This window comes from Cyanistes caeruleus, chromosome 9 (genome assembly GCF_971803275.1).
Source record: "Cyanistes caeruleus chromosome 9, bCyaCae1.hap1.1, whole genome shotgun sequence".
Taxonomy (NCBI): domain Eukaryota; kingdom Metazoa; phylum Chordata; class Aves; order Passeriformes; family Paridae; genus Cyanistes; species Cyanistes caeruleus.
Genome location: NC_141709.1, coordinates 33,978,905 through 33,995,128, shown reverse-complemented (window position 1 = coordinate 33,995,128; position 16,224 = coordinate 33,978,905). Strand labels below are relative to the sequence as shown.

Genomic DNA, 16,224 nt, shown 5'->3' with positions numbered 1-16,224 from the left:
AGCACCCCCGGGGCTGTGGGGTGCCTTGGCCTGGCATCAGGGACAGGAGACCGATCAGAAATGGGGAATTTCATCCTCCCGGGCAGTCAGGGAGTTTTATCCGGCTGGAATTCAGCTGAGCCCCCTGCCCTGCCCGGCGGGGGGAGCAGAGGCTCCATCCCCGGGGCTCCAGGGCTGCCCATCCCGGCCGTGCCCAGCTGGGGAAGGGCAGGGGGAGGAGGCAGCGCTCCCCTCCGGGGTGTGAATCCATCGGGCACTGGGAAAATCCGCTGGGACACAGCTGGGCTGGGAACCCACACCCTGCCAGGTGTCCCAGCAACATCCAGGGCCGCTCGAGAATCCCAATTAAGGATTTCGGTGGATGCGAGCCCAGCGCAGCCCGAGCTCCTCGAGGTGGTACCAAGCCCTATTTAAAGATTTCTAAGAGCCACGATGTGTCCTTGGTTTTCATCTCAGCTCCCTCTAATTTTAGCGTGGTTTCCGTAGGCTCTCATTTGCAGATTGCATCAAATCCTAGGACAAGGCTTGCAGAACTCGGGGCTGGTTCTTCCTTTCCTATTTTTTTTTTATTTTTTTTTTTTTTTTTTTTTCCCTGGGAATGCAGCAATTTGTCGAGAGCAGAGAAATCCTCCGTGTTGGACTGGGCAGAGCCGCCCCTCCCGGTGTGAGCTGCGGAGAAGTTGGGGAAGGGAGGGATGAGGAGGGATGGCTGGAAGCAGCTGGGAATGAGGCTGGAGAGCTCTGAGAGCCCCGGGGAGAGGCTGCTGCTGCCAGGGCTGGAGCCAAGTGCGAAATTAGGGAGAGAAAGGAGCATTAAACCCCAGCGCTGTGCGAAGGGGGAGCAAATACCGTGTTAATGGATCAGGTTCTGGTGAATAAAGAAGAAAAGAAGCTGTAAGCTCAGGAAGGCTCTTTTTTATTATAAAGAGGAGAATATTCCTCATCCTTTAGTTCCCTCGGATCCGGAGTGAATGACTTTAGAGCTACAGGAGTTTAAGCTCATCGGAGGAAAACGGTGCTTCTTTTTTTTTCCTTTTTTTCCTTTTTTCTTCTTTTTTTTCCCCCCCGAGTATTTCGCCGGGGAAAAGATTTGGAAATAAGAGTCGGAGCCAAGAGAATCTGTGGAGAGCAGATTTAACCTTTTCTAGGCTAGGAACCAGAAGGGCAGAGAAAAATTCGGAATTTGTGTGAGTGGGGCGGAGGAGAGCAGCGGTTTATCCGGGATGTAGGGAGCTGGGACTGGGAGTGCCGAGCACATTCCCATGGCTGGGGATCCAACAGCCGGCTCCGCATCACGTGAATTGCCAGGCACCGCTCCTGCTCCAGGGATGCTGGAGATGTGAAGACGTCCTTGGGAGATCTTGGATGCTCGGATTGAAATAAAGCCATCGGCAGAGGGATCCGCCGGGAATAAAATCCGGGATTAAGGAGCCTTTGGACAGCCGCGGCAGCTCGGGAATTGTCCCCGTGGGACAGGGAGAGCATCCCTGTGCTCCAGCCCGGCCCCGGAGCTGCCCTGGAGCGCTGGATCCAGCGGGATTTAAAGGCTCGGATCGTTCCACAGCCCCGCTGCGCTTTCTTTTTGTCATTTTTTTTTTTTTTTTTTGGTCGCTTTGCCATTTTTCCTGCGGCGGCCCGAGGGCAGCCGGTGAAGGAAGGGGATGGCATGGCACGGGCACGGCGGCATCCCCGAATTCCCTCCGCGAGGAACGCGCCGGGGCAGCGGATTCACCCCTCCCGGCAGCCACGGCAGGAGCCGGGAGCGGGGCCGGCGCCGGCGCTTGGTGTCCCTGCTGCAGAACCCATCCCTGCTCTGCAGAGGTGCGGGGGACACGGGGGGACACGGGGGGATAGAGGGGGACACAGCCAGGGGGGACACGGGGGGACACAGCCAGGGGTCACAGACCCTGGAGGTTTTGGGGGACAAACCTTTGGGGTTTTCGGGGTCAAACCTTGGTGGCTCTGGGGGACAGACCTTGGGGGTTTTGTGCGACAAATCTTGGAGGCTTTTGGGGACAGACCTTGGCGGTTTTGGGGGGACAGACCCTGGGGGTATTGTGGGAAAAATCTTGGGGGTTTTGGGGGGACAGACCCTGCAGGACTCAGAGCTGCTGGCAGGAGGGGACAGAGTCTGGGGGGACAGACCATGGTGGCTCTGGGGGACAGACCTTGGTGGCTTTGGGGGACAGACCTTGGTGGCTTTGGGGGACACACTGTGCTGGCTTTGGGGGACAGACCGTGGTGGCTCTGGGGGACAGACCGTGGTGGCTCTGGGGGACACACTGTGCTGGCTTTGGGGGACAGACCTTGGTGGCTCTGGGGGACAGACCATGGTGGCTTTGGGGGACAGACGTTGGTGGCTTTGGGGGACAGACCGTGGTGGCTCTGGGGGACACACCGTGGTGGCTCTGGGGGACAGACCTTGGTGGCTCTGGGGGACAATGATGGCTTTGGCAGGGGACAAACCCCACTGAGGGTTGAGGAGGTGCTGGCAGGAGGGGACAGAGCTCGGGCAGGGGGACTCTGGGCTTCGAGGAGCTGAGCTGTGGCTGCCAGGAGCTGTCTCCAGCTCTTCCCAGCTCAAACCCCACCAATCTCTGCTTCTCCTGCTTTTCCCCAAATCTATAAAAACCAGCTCCACCCAGCCTCCTCCCCAGGTTCTGTTTCCAGCAGCACCTTCCATCTGCCCTTCCCAGCGCTGACCTCTGAGGAGGCAGAGGTTCCTCAGCCCTGGGATGTGTTTGGGGGAGGCTCCTGGCCCTCTGCTCCTGCCAGGAGGGCGCTGGGACAGCCTGGACCAGCCTGGGATGGTGATGGAGCCACGCTGGGAATGGAGGGGTGAGGCTGGGAAGGGGCCACTCACTTCATAATCAGCGTTAAAGTCAGGACTTGGACTTTGCTGATGCTCCCAGCTGGGATATCCTGGTTCCATCCCCTGAAGGTGTTGGAATCTCGTTGCACTTTGATTTTGCCCCAGGTATTTGCTGCGTGCGCGGCGTCGAGGCAGCTCTGCCTGTTGTTCCAAGAAATATTCCTACATTTTCCAGCCTGAGCACTAAATTGGTGGCTTTCAGCAGTTCCCTAATTATGTGAGACATTTTTTGTACTTAACAAATGGTTCTGATTCCTGCCAGCACTTTCAGCCTGGTGTTCCAGGCCCGTGGGTGTCGGGGAACAGAACATATTTCTGTGTCTGTGAATATGATCCCACACGTTGTCTTAAGTGGGAAAATGTTCACAGCCCTTATATGGAGAAGGATTTTTTTTCTCCCCCTAAATCCATCAGTGCTTTCTCCTGCAGTACTAACGCAGTTTGATCTTCCTGGTGCTCTCCAGGCTGGATTAGGAACCAGAAATACAAAATGGGCTTCCTTCTTCTCCTGGCAGAAGTGAGGCATGACCTGCTGTGGCCTCAAACCATCCAGGAATTGGGTCTGGAAGTGGGGGATGCTCTTCCAGCCCTGCAGAGCTGCCAGGTGAAGGTACCTGGGAGCAGCCAGGTGCTGTTTCTCCTGGAATTGTCCATCCCTGCTCCCCCCCAGCCGTGTTGGTGGCATTGCTGCAGCAGTTTTGTCCAGGAATGCTCGTGGCTGAATGAGGTATTCCTGATCTCTGGCATCACTCCCAAATCCTCTGGGGCTTGCTGATGCTCATGGAGGAGCAGGAGAGGAGCGAGGCCTCCTCCTGCTCTCCTGGGAAAGCTGAGGCTGGAGAGGGGCAGGATCCCTCCCTGACCTGCTGGGGATGCTCAGCCCAGGGACCACAGGTCACTGCTGCTCAGGGACAGCTCCTCGTCCCTCAGGTCCTTCTCCAGGGTCTCCAGGATGTGCCATTTTGGGAATTTGGCTCTGCACCAACTCAGTGAACTCACCTGTATTTGTAGGATTTTCTCTTGGGATGACAGAACAGAGTTTTCTGTATTTGTTGACCCATGGCTGTGGATGCTGCAGGATTTTTCTCAGGATTTCTTTTCCCTAGCAAAGCCACTTTTCAGGATTCCTGCAGAAATACCTGGGAAAGAGGCCACACTGCAAACTGGGAGCACATCAGCTTTCCAGCCCAGGCACCAAAAACCCCTGAAAAGAAGGAATTCTGTGCATTTTCCAGGGCTGTCCTTGTCTCCACCTGCCAGGAACAGGCACCCTTTTAAGGGGATGTCATTCTCACTCTGCTGGATGAACATTTCCAGTTGTGATGACAACCATGTGGGAACTTGAACAAGTGAAAAATGGAGCTCCAGGAGCTGCCAGGCACGGGCCTTTCATCAGAGCTGCTATTCTGGGGGGCCAGATTTGGCATCAGGAGGTGTGAGGCGAAGTGTCAGCCTGGATTTAATCCCTGGCCGAGACATCTTGGGTTTGGAGTGGTGACTTTGGATAAATCTCAGTCCCAAGGTCACTCCGTACCCATGGGGAGGGCTGGGAAAATCCACACACAAAGCACTTGTCTGGTTGGTTTCCTTCTCCAGTTTTTCTTCAGTCCAACTGATTTTGTGGGCAGTACAAAGCAGGAGGCAGGAGAGTGCCATCCCAGGGAATTTTGGAGTGTCCATCCCCGGAGGAGCCCAGGGAAGGGCTGGAGGAGGCAGGGGACAGGGTGGGGACAGGGTGGGGACAGGGTGACCTTGGAGGGCTTTTCCTCAGTAATTCCTGGATCCTGTTCCTCAGGGTTTGTGTCTCCCACAGCTGGGATCTCATCCAGAGGGTGCTGAAGGCAGGGAGAAGCTCCCTGAATTCCTCCTGCTGGATTTGATCCTGCCTGAGCTCCTCATCCCAGAGGGAGCTGCAGAAAGCAACATCTCCCTGCTGCACACAAAGAGTGCCTGGAACTGTGGGCAGGAAAAAGCTTTTCATCCCAGGGCCCTTGTTTCCAGCTCTGAACCATAATTCCCAGTGATTATTTGTTTCCTAAGAAATCCTGGGCAGCTCATCCCCACATCCAAACACGTTTCCTTTTTACTCAGCCTCATTTAATTCCTCTCTGCCCAGGAGTTTCTGAGCAGATGCAGCAGCTCTGATGCATCCCACAGATTTTTCTTGCTCTCTGGAGCACCCAGAAGGTCAAACCCCACTCCTTTGTGTCCTGATAATTTAACTGGAGCCAGGAGAGCTCCACAGAGCGCATTCCTTGGATCCCAGTGCAGGACAGGACAGGCTGGACCTGTGGCAGCTTTTGAGAGAATCAGCTGCTCTTGAGAGACTCATCCATGCTTGTCTCAAAAAAAGCTTCCCAAATTCCCTCCTGGAGCAGCCACAACCCAGCTAATTAAAACGGGAATCAAAATGGGAGTTTGAAATTGAAGTAAAAATGAAATAAATAGAAAATAAAGCAACTAAATATTGAAATCGAAATAAAACCCAGAGTGGTGGCTGCTGCCACATTTAACTGCAGATACAACACGAACACTTCTTCTTAATTAAGGAGTGGGAAAAGCTAATTAGCAAACTGCATCATGGCATTGTTGTGGAGATGAGGGCTTTGTGATTAAAGTTGCTTTGAGGAAGCAGGCCAGGAAAGAAATCCAGGTTTCCTGGAAGATCTGTAATGATTTTCTAATTGATTTCTTGGAGCAGGATTTTTTTTCTTTTCATGACATTTCAGCTGTTTGTGATTTATTTGTCAACCAGAGGAGCAAAAGCCAGGTTTGTCTGGAGCGGTTGTGAGAGTGCTGGGACAGGGTTTAGTGGGTGAGGTGCAGTGCAGAGAAATGAGCTGGAGCTGTGGTTTATCCTGCTCAGGTAAATTGGGAATTTGGGATGGAATTAGAGGAGTTTTGGGGGTTGGAGGTGAGCTGAGGCTTGGAATTAAATGATATTTCACAGAATCCCAGAACATGCTGAGTTGGAAGGGACCCTCAGCATTAGTTGAGCCCAACTTCTGCCCCAGAACATCCCAGAAATCCAAGTGGGAATCCCAATAAAAGTGGGGGGAAACACCCCTGAGTTCAGTGGGGTCCAACCCAGCCCACAATGCTGTGACTGGGGACGAGCATCCTGCAACTCCTGCCAAAGTTCACGGAGCTCAGGGCAGGAGGGGACCTGTCCCCTGCAGGTGCTTTCCCTTTTCCCACTGCTTGGGAAGCAGATTTTTCCCTGTGCTCCGAGCCAGGCTCCCGCTGCTCACATTTGCAGCTTCATTTCACCTGGGACAGTGCCTGGAGCAGCAGAGCTTTATGGATGAGATAATCAGCAGCTCCTGAAAGTGATTAAATAAAGGTGGCATCTCCAGTCAGCGTTCTGGGCTGGTTTTGCCAGGTTTTGATGGATTATTTGAGTGTTTTCAGGAGACTTTCCATGCTGGGAGCAGCAGGCAGAGCATTAAATCCAGGAATCCCAGGGCCTGCTGAAGGTCAGTGTTCCCTGTGTCAGGGGCAGGGCTGTGGATCCAGCAGAAATATTGCAGTTTTTACATTCCTGGCATGGTTTTGGTGCTTTTTCCTCCTGTTTCTTCTGTTTTATTGATGCAGTGATCTATAAAATAAATGGGGGGAGAAGTTAGGGCAGAGATCAAATATTGGGATTTCTCTTCCACGTGTTCCCTGTCTCCTGGGAAGCCGTGGCCTGACAATTGCATTTCTTCCTTTGACCTTCTGGTAGAGCAGCTTTCCACGGAATCCCAGAGCAGTTTGGGTTGGGAGGGACCTTAAAACTCATCCCATTCCAGCCCTGCCGTGGCAGGGACCCTTCCCACCATCCCAGGCTGCTCCAGCCTGGCCTGGGACATTTCCAGGGATCCAGGGGCTGTGCCAGGGGGAGATTTTCAAATCCAGGTTTTAAATTTAACATCATCAGCAAGGTCCTCCAAAGACTTCTCTGATGGTTTGCCCTCAGTTTCTGGGAGGACAAAAATTTTGTCTTTCTCCAGAAGCAATGAACTCTTAAAAACCCTATTCCTTTGGAGATTGTTGGTAATTAAGAGGGTTAATGAACCAGGGTTTCCTGGTGGGTTGTGGCACCACTGAAGCACAGGAGGGTGAATGTCCCAAGCTGCTCTGAGCCACACTGGGTGACCCACGAGGGGTTTGGAGTTGGGTGGGGATTGCTTTGGGGGTTTTATTTTTGGAATGTTCACTGGCATCACCAGGCACGTTCCTTTAGGGGTTTTTTGGGGTTTTATTTTTGGAATGTTCACTGGCATCACCAGGCACGTTCCTTTAGGGGTTTTTTGGGGTTTTATTTTTGGAATGTTCACTGACATCACCAGGCACGTTCCTTGGGGTTTTCCCTTCCTGGTTTGGTCAGAATGACCTGCTGGTTGTGAGCTGAACATGGCTTGATGGTTGGCTGAGGGTTTTATTACCCTGTGAAGGCGAGGATTAAACCCCAGGCTGGTTGTTTTACATATCCTGAGACTTTTCACCCTGAAATGGAGGTTGTACTTCCACTTCAGCCTGCAGAAAAGGAGGGATTTCTCCATGGGAAGGGTGGTCAGGCCTTGGGGGTGCCTGGGCAGGTGGTGGAGTCCCCATTCCTGGAGGGATTTCCTGTAGATGTGGCACTGAAGGTCCCTGAACATTCTCCACCCTGGATTTGGGATGAACTCCAACATTTGGTGATGTAAGAACTCCAACAATCGCAGAGGAACCTCTCAGGCACTCTGACTGTCCCTGAAGGGCTTTGTTCCTTGTGATGCTTCCCAACATTGCTTCCAGTTTCACAGGTTTTAAAAATATCCTTCCCAGTTTTGGTAGGAGGAAGTTTTCCTGCAGGAAAAGCGAAATCACCATAAAAGGCTTGTTATTAAACCTTACGAGCTCAGTGCTTTTAATTTAACTTGTTACATCACAGGAGTGTGAATTCATTAAACTTCCTATTCTTATATGTGGGATCTATTTTAGCTGATGAATCTCTAAGAAAAAGGTTGGAGATGCGTCAGCAGCTCCTGTGGCTCTCTGGGAGGAAAATATATGGAATTAACAAGGGCTGTATGGAAGGGAAGGGAGCAGTGCCTGTGTCCTTCATCCTGCTGGGCAAGGAGCAGGGAACAGACCCTGCTCAGAGCCTGGGGGACACCTTGGAATATTCTCATTCCCTTGCCAGCTCTCTGGATGTGTTTGGGATGAAGGAGGAGCCCCCAGCTGTCCCCTCAGGGTTTGGGGTGACAGCTCTGGGTGGCCCTGGCTGTGCTGTGTCCCCTGAGCCACTCTCATTCCAGGCTCCCTTGGGAACTGGGTCACTTTACGAGACCCCAGCTGTGCAAAATGGGTTTTTATCACTTTTATCCCAGTGCAGGAGAACCTTGCTGTGGGGGCTGGAGCTCCAGTGAGGGTCTGGAGAATCCCCTGCCCCTTCCCCAGGGGATGTGGCACTGCTGGGACAGCTCTGGGGGTGCTCCCTGCTTTCCATTCCATCTTTATTCCAACTCTTGTAATTCCCCCAGCAGAAACTGCTTCCTGCTATCCCAAATCCCCCTGCAGCACAGCATTCCCAAGGGACTCCTCCCTTTAGCTTTCTCCGAGGGCTTGGAGTTAAATTTAAATTTTGTTTGGGTTGGGAGGGACCTCAAATCCCCCCCAGTGCCACCCCAGCCATGGCAGGGACAGCTGCCACTGTCCCAGGCTGCTCCAAACCCATCCAGCCTGGCCTTGGGCACTGCCAGGGATCCAGGGGCTGCTCTGGGAATTCCATCCCAGCCCCACATCACCCTCACAGGGAGGAATTCCTTCCCAACCTCCCATCCAGCCCTGCCCTCTGGCACTGGGAGCCATTCCCTGTGTCCTGTCCCTGCTTTTCCATCCCTTGCTCAGCAGATTCCAGCTCTGGGGAAAAGCTGGAGTCTCCAAAGGCTCCGAGCTGTTCCCTGGGTGAGGCCCCACTCCGGCTCTGGAGCTCCCACTCACAATTCTGCTCCTTTCCCAAACTTCTGTGAGCGAATCCTGAGCTCCCAGAGCAGCTGGAGATGAGCTCTGGGATCGCTGACCCCGCCAATCCCAGCAGCAGGAATGCGCTGCAGGTGGAGAGGCACACCGGGACTGGCATTAATTTTATTAAGCTGCTGTAATTCTCCCTAAAGAATGTTGTGTGCTGCTGATTCCATTAGGCTGTGCAGGATCAGTGTCAGGCTGCCAGGCCTGTAGCCATTCCCGTTATCCCATTTTCTCCAGTAATTCCATGCAGCAGCTGCCTGCTCCCTTCTAATTCCTTTTGCCAAGGAAGTGCAATTTGGCACAAAAGTGTTACTTTACTTTAGTTCTTGTCTTAGAACAGGGGGCTCCAGAGAGTTAAAGGCACAATCCCAAAGGTTTTTGGGAAAAAAATCAGGGATCTGCAGGGAACATGGGCCTGGACTGTCCTGGTGGTTCTTGCTGAAATAAACCCCCAGAATAAATAAATTCCCAGAAATTCTCATTAATCCAGTTAGAATATATTCTAATATCAATATATTCACTGCTCCAGTCAGTGATCAGTGAATTTTATTTCTAGATTTCTTCCTGGCAGAGATCAACAGGGCCTGAGCTCTCCCAGATCCTGTTTGGGAAGCAGGGAAATTCCTGCAAAATGTGGAAAACTGCTCTTAGCTGGTGTGCAATCCCAGCCAGAGTGGCTTCTGTGTGCTGGAAACCACCCCAGCCCCTGCTTTTCCAGGGATGATTTAACACTCCATAAATCAGGATACACACCCCAGCAGTGAAAAGGGACAATATCTCATGGTACCACGGAGAAAAGTAACGTTAGTTACAGATTTTGACAGTCAGGGCCACCCTGTTTGCTTATTTACAAGAGAAATAATTCACCCAATCTCAGCCAGGAGGGAAGGGCAGCTGCCAGCCGAGGCTGGGAATTTTTGGCAGGAAAATATTGTTAAAATAAAATAGGTTTGAATCAATAAAATAAAGTAAACCACCCAAATCCTATTTTTATTACTAAATAATTGTGTTGTCAGGAAAATATTGCTGGAAAATAGCATTCTTCTGACTCTAGGGTCACTGATGGGGCACCTTGCACTGGGGGAACTCACACTTCCCCAGCTGCTGCTGCTGCCTCTTCCTCATCCCTGAACAAGGAAATCTCTTTCAGGAAAGGCAGAGAAATCCCCAGTGCTCTTCAGGGACTCTGGAAAAGTCTCCCTGAGAGCGTGTGTAGTGGTTTGGATTTGTTAATCTGAGTTTTTTTGGTTAATACACTAAATAATGAGGTGGGTTTTAGCGCTGGCTAAAATTCCTGGGGTATTTATTTTTTTGCTGTGAGATAAGGATTAGGAGAAGGTTAAAACAGGTTTAAAATTTAAAAGGAATAAAGAAATGGTGCTGAGGTGCTGCACCAGCACAGGATTTGCTGCCTTTCCTCAGATATCTGGAGGAAATCTGAAGGAAAATGATGTGAAGCTGCTGCTCTTGGGTTCATTTAATTGAATTTCTCTCTTACACCAGTGACTCCTGTCCAGGAAATCCTCTCAGGCAGCTGGAGGTGAGGGGCAGAAACCCCCCTCAGCCCCAGTTCTCAATTCCTGGCCTCTCCTGGTGCTGCTGGAAGTGTTTGAAGGAGCAGGGATGAGGAGCTGGATAACTCTGTGCTCAGGGCAGCAGGACAATTTGCTAATGAAGGGATCCCAGTGGGACCTGGGGGAAGCTGCAGGGAAAGGGAAAGGAAAGGGAAATGTGCTCATTTTCCCTCTGCACTGAGAGAGAATTCCTTCCACTGGAATTCTGGGGATAAAGGACAGGGGAGGTTCCTCGAGGAAGCAAAGCAAGAGGGAAAAGAAAGGATTATTTATTTCTTCCTTTGCCCAAAGAGGAGCCAGTCCTGGAGTAAGAGACCCCTTACTTCCAAATCCCCAGTGGAGATAATTGCATAACCAAAGGTAAATATTGTGGTTAAATTCAATGCAAATTTCTCTGATTCATTTTAATCTTGTTAGACTTCAGTTCAAGTTCTGCTGTTGAGCTGTGCTTTAATCAACATTATTCCAGCTGACCGTGCAAGCCGAGTTGGAGGTGGGATCCTGAGGGATCAGCCTGGCCTGGGATCCTGAGGGATCCTGAGGGATCCTGAGGGATCCTGGATTCGTGCTGGGCACTGAGGCGTGAGGAGGAGCTGGGCAATCCCTCCTGGATGGCCTCTGGCAGCTGGGCAGGGCTGCAGAAGGAAAACCTTTGGACATCTCTGCTTTTAAACCATCAAATTCCCAGTGCTCCTAAAGCTCACCTTCGCTTGCTGTGGCTTCTGCCTCTGTGTTGCTGGTTTTGGAATATTCAGGGAGACACAATCCTCTGGATTTCCTGGGGGTTGTTGGTTGGAAGGGGATTTGAAGGTGAGGGATCTGTGGTGACAGCGGGAGCAAAGGGAACCCAGGGGCAGGAACAGAAATTTGTTTCATATCAGGAGTTGTGTCCCCATGAGGGAGCTCAGCTGGGAGTTCCACACCCTCCTTTTCCTGCTCTTCTGTATCCACCTGCTCCTCACCCCTGTAACTCCTGCCTTGGGCATGCTCCCCAAAATCAGGGAATCATGGAATCACTGAGCTTGGAAAAGCCCTCTGAGCCCATGGAGTCCCCCAGCACTGCCAAGGCCAGCACTGCCCCACCTGCCCAGGTGCCACATCCCCAGGGATTTCCATCCCCAGGGATTTCCATTCCCAGGTGCCACATCCCCAGGGATTTCCATCCCCAGGGATTTCCATCCCCAGGTGTCACATCCACAGGGATTTCCATCCCCAGGTGCCACATCCCCAGGGATTTCCATCCCCAGGGATTTCCATCCCCAGGTGTCACATCCACAGGGATTTCCATGCCCAGGGATTTCCATCCTGCAGGAACAGGGACTCCCCCCTGCCTGGGCAGCTGTGCCAGGGCCTGAGCTCCCTTTCCATGAGGAAATTCCTGCTGCTGTCCAGCCTGAGCCTCCCCTGGTCCAGCCTGGGGCCGTTTCCTTTTCTCCCGTCCCTTTTCCCTTGGGAAGGGACCAGCAGGATCTCTGGGTGATCCCAGAGTGACCAAATGGAGTTTCAGGATGAGGTGTGGGAGTGAATCCTCACTCTGGAGAGCCTGGGAAGCAGCAGCAGCAGCAGGAAGGGGTGATGGAGCTGCCTCAGGCAGCTGCAGGAAGGCTCCTGTGGGAGCTGGCATTCCCAAAATCCAGCAGGAGCTGTGCTGGGGGATGCTGGCAGCGCTCTCTCCATGGCCTCAGCAGGGAGCTGGGATGAACTCTTTCCATCAAATCCCAGCTCCTGGAGAGACTGAGGCCAGCCAGCCCTGTCTGGTCACCCATCCCTTCCTCCATCTCCATTTCATTCCCTGTCCTCCCTTTCCAAACCTGGAATCCCTCAGAGACCCCCTGGGTGTGGAGCTTGGACACTCCAAGCTCTGCTGGGAGAGCAAAGCAATTCCCTCCTGGATCCCACCCAAAGATCCCAGCCAGTGCCTCGTGCTGGACCTAAGGAGAACTTTGGGAAGTTGGAGTGAAATCCTTGTGACAGGAGCACGTGCCCATCCCAGCCTGGGAATGTTTCCAGTTCCAGAGGGCCCTGAACCAGTCCTGGCATGGAAACCAACCAGGATTTCAATACTGAACCACAATTCCCTCTTTGCTTTCCTGTCTGCAAGAGAGAAAGTTGGGCTGGGTTCTTTTGGTCGGAGAAAATTGGTCCATGACAAAGAAATAAGGATTTGTGTGTGGGATTTGTTTGGGATGGAGAGAGAAGGGAGAAGGTGAGGAAGGAATTCCATCATTCCGTGTTGGAGGAGATGGGTGGAGCAGCCCTGGGCACTGAGGGATGTTTTGCACCCCTGAGGAAAAATGGGCTCGGCAGGGTTGAAATAATTCCAGCCATTCCCTCAGAAATCCGGAGTTCCTGCTGGAATTCTCCTCTGGAAGTGCTGGGGATGGACAAGGCCCTCAGGACAGGGTGGGATTGTTGGGGTTTGGAGTTGGATTCCCTGATCCTTGTGGCTCCCCTCCCACCATCCCATGCTTCTCTGACTTATTCCCGAGTGGAACTGACCCCTCTGGAATCCCACTCCTGGAAAAGCTCCCTGGGAGCATCCAGCTGGATGAGAGGCAGCAGGGCCTGACAGGGAGCTGGGGCTGCCACATCCCTAAAACCCAGCCTGTCCTGGTATCCCTAAAACCCAGCCTGTCCTGGTATCCCTAAAACCCAGCCTGTCCTGGTATCCCTAAAACCCAGCCTGTCCTGGTATCCCTCAGATCCAGCCTGTCCTGGTATCCCTCACATCCAGCCTGTCCTGGTATCCCTAAAACCCAGCCTGTCCTGGTATCCCTCACATCCAGCCTGTCCTGGTATCCCTCAGATCCAGCCTGTCCTGGTATCCCTCAGATCCAGCCTGTCCTGGTATCCCTCATATCCAGCCTGTCCTGGTATCCCTCATATCCAGCCTGTCCTGGTATCCCTCAGATCCAGCCTCTCCTGGTATCCCTCAGATCCAGCCTCTCCTGGTATCCCTCAGATCCAGCCTCTCCTGGTATCCCTCAGATCCAGCCTGTCCTGGTATCCCTCAGATCCAGCCTTTCCTGGTATCCCTCAGATCCAGCCTGTCCTGGTATCCCTCAGATCCAGCCTGTCCTGGTATCCCTCAGATCCAGCCTCTCCTGGTATCCCTCACACCCAGCCTCTCCCGGTGCCTGCGGGCCCTGCCATCCATTTTTAATGGAATTTAAACGGATAACAGGGAAAGTGCATCTGGAATTGGCCTCGTGTTTCTCACATGGAAATATCCCAGGATGGTGAATTTATATCCCAGAGAATTCCCAGCGTTTCTGTTGGTGCAAATCAGTAGCATGGAAGGAGATGGAGGGGGAAAAACAAATCCAGTGTTTTTTGGGACAAATTTCTTTCCCTGCATTTTGCAGGATATAAATCTCCTTTGTGACAGGAGAGCTGTTATCACCAGGGGCTAAAACCACCAGAGAAAGAAGTTAAAAGGTTCATTCTGCTCCTAAAAAAAGGGCTCCTGTAATTCCCATTACTGTCATTCCGAGTTAAGTACGGAGGATGCACAGGAAAGGAATTTCAGACTTTTAAAATAACGTTTTTACTATGAAAATGAGTACAAAATTTTCAAATTTATATTTTAAGATATCTTTGGTTAAAAATGTATTTTAAAATATCTTTATTTAAAAATATATTTATTTTAAAATACACCCCCCTTTCCATTCTGAAGGGACACAGTTATAGAAAATATTTTCCCAATGTTTCTTTAGTTAAAAGGCAAATTTTTAAAAAAAATATTTATATCTAAATAAATAACTATAATTATGTAATACTCATTTATATAAATATAAACAGACATTTATAAATACCTCATGTACAAGCAGATAAATACATCCATTTATTAATACAAATATGGACATATAAATACATAAACACCCAAACCACACAGAAATTTAAATATGTAAACACGCAAATATAGCTTAATATACCAAATCCAGGGATATTTCCATATGCAAACACGAGCAGAGGAAATAAATATAGAAAATATAAATAGAGCTATTTCCATATGGAAGCAAACGAGTAGAAATGCAGGTATTTGGCTTAGATTTTGTAATTTGATTTCTTTTTAAGCAGTTTTAAGCAGCATCCCGGTGCCTGGAGGATGGGAAATGGATCCCATTCCACAGGGGTTGGTTGTGCTGGGATTGCCTCAGGGCCAGCTGGGTGTGAGGAAGGTGAAAAGTTCTTCAGCTCCCACTGGAAGTGTGGGAAAGGCTGGAACTGGGGGGTTTTAATGTTCTTCCCAGTCCAAACCAGTTTGGGATAGTGGGATCCCTTCTGGGAATTCCGGTTTCTGGGAAGGGATGAGGAGAGCTGGAGGTGTCAGACTCTGCTCCGGGGGCTGAGGGGGACGGGTGGAAGGGAGGATCCATAAGGAAATGTTCAACCTGAACAGAAAGGAACTGGAATTATCACAAAATCTGGGAATGGTTGGGTTGGGAAGGACCCCAGAGCCCAGCCCTGCCATGGCAGGGACACCTCCCACTGCCCCAGGCTGCTCCAGGGATCCAGGGACAGCCACAGCTGCTCTGGAATTTCCATCCCAGTTCCTTCCCAGTGTCCCACCCATCCCTGCCCTCTGGCAGTGGGAAGCCATTCCCTGTGTCCTGGGGCAAGTTAAAATCTCCGTTCTCTGGGATTTCCCTGGAATCCAGGTCAGGGTGAGGGTGAATCCCTTCACTCCACGTGAGGGGAGCCTGTTATTCCTGGAGAGTCCCAGAGGAGCTGTCCCTGAGGGTCCCACATTCCCAGATCCCTGTGTCCTGCTCCATGCTGTGGCTGCTGGGAACGGCTCCGTGGGCAATGCACGAGTCCTTTCCTATGGAAATCCTGGAAATCAGGGCTGAAAGCAGCCTGCTTCCAAATGCCACATACATCCACAACACCGGGAATGAGTATGCAGGGATCCCTGCTGGCTCCCATTCCAGCAGCAGTGGAGCTGGGCACTCTGGATATCCTGGGTGTTGCATAAATTGCTTTCCATGGTGTCAACAGCTGGAGCTGGCCAGGGCAGGCTCAGGCTGGATTTTGGGAAAGGTTCTCCCCCAGAGGGAAGCACTGCTCAGACCCCAGGGAATGGTCCCGGCCCCGGGGCTGCTGGAGCTCCAGGAGAGCTTGGACAGCGCTGCCAGGGATGCCCAGGGTGGGATTTTGGGATTGTCCTGTGCAGGGCCAGGATCTGGGCTCCATGATCCCTGTGAGTCCCTCCCAAGACAGAACATTCCATGATTCTGTGATCTGTGCATGGCAGGAACAGGACTCAGCATCCCAGGAGCCCCAGGTACAGATCCAGAGCCCAATTCCCATCTCCAGGTGCTTTCCTGGATGGCTTCATTAGCCCAGGGAAGGGTTCAGTGGCAGGAACTGCTGGACTTGGAGTGGTGGTTCCATGTGCTCTGGAAAGGGAAAGGGGATGGGATGGAGCAGGGAGAAGTGTCAGGAAGGAGGTGGGGGAGCAGAGATTCCTCATTCCTGGACTACAGCATGGGAGCAGCACTGGGATAATGGATGGAGCTGGAGCAGTTCTTGCTTTCTAAGAAGAAATTAAAAAAAAAAAAATTAACAAGAGAGGAGAAAAAAGACCAAAGGAATTTCCAGGAATGGCTCCAGGTCTGTGCTCCCCCTCTCCTTCAGGGAAATGGGGTTTCCTGCAGACAAGTGAACATCCAGGCTTTTAATGAGGTCATGGAATAACCCCAGAGAGGATCTGGGCTGAAATATCCTGTGAAAGAGCTGGAATGTGGATCTGCAGTGATTCAGGATTCCTTCCCAAAGCAG

General features: G+C 51.7%; 1 protein-coding gene and 1 long non-coding RNA gene across 6 annotated transcripts in view; one reads left to right on the top strand and one right to left on the bottom strand.

The window, feature by feature from the left end:
* LRRC7 (leucine rich repeat containing 7) overlaps nt 1-16,224 on the top strand; it is a 95,523-nt gene that overhangs the window by 1,964 nt on the left and 77,335 nt on the right. For 3 of the 5 annotated variants that reach the window (XM_086841482.1, XM_086841478.1, XM_086841481.1), the window contains exon 1: nt 1,582-1,821. The exons of the other annotated variants lie outside the window; for them this stretch is intronic. In XM_086841482.1, the coding sequence (XP_086697608.1) occupies nt 1,662-1,821 (160 nt within the window). In that variant the 5' untranslated portion in view covers nt 1,582-1,661. Of the gene's footprint in view, nt 1-1,581; nt 1,822-16,224 lie in introns of those variants that run through there. 5 annotated transcript variants of the gene reach the window in all.
* Nucleotides 3,030-8,885, bottom strand: LOC147651779 (uncharacterized). Its single transcript, XR_015273648.1, has 3 exons — nt 8,840-8,885; nt 7,300-7,702; nt 3,030-6,470 (listed from the first exon to the last, which is right to left on the bottom strand). It is a non-coding gene; the product is annotated as an uncharacterized LOC147651779 (long non-coding RNA).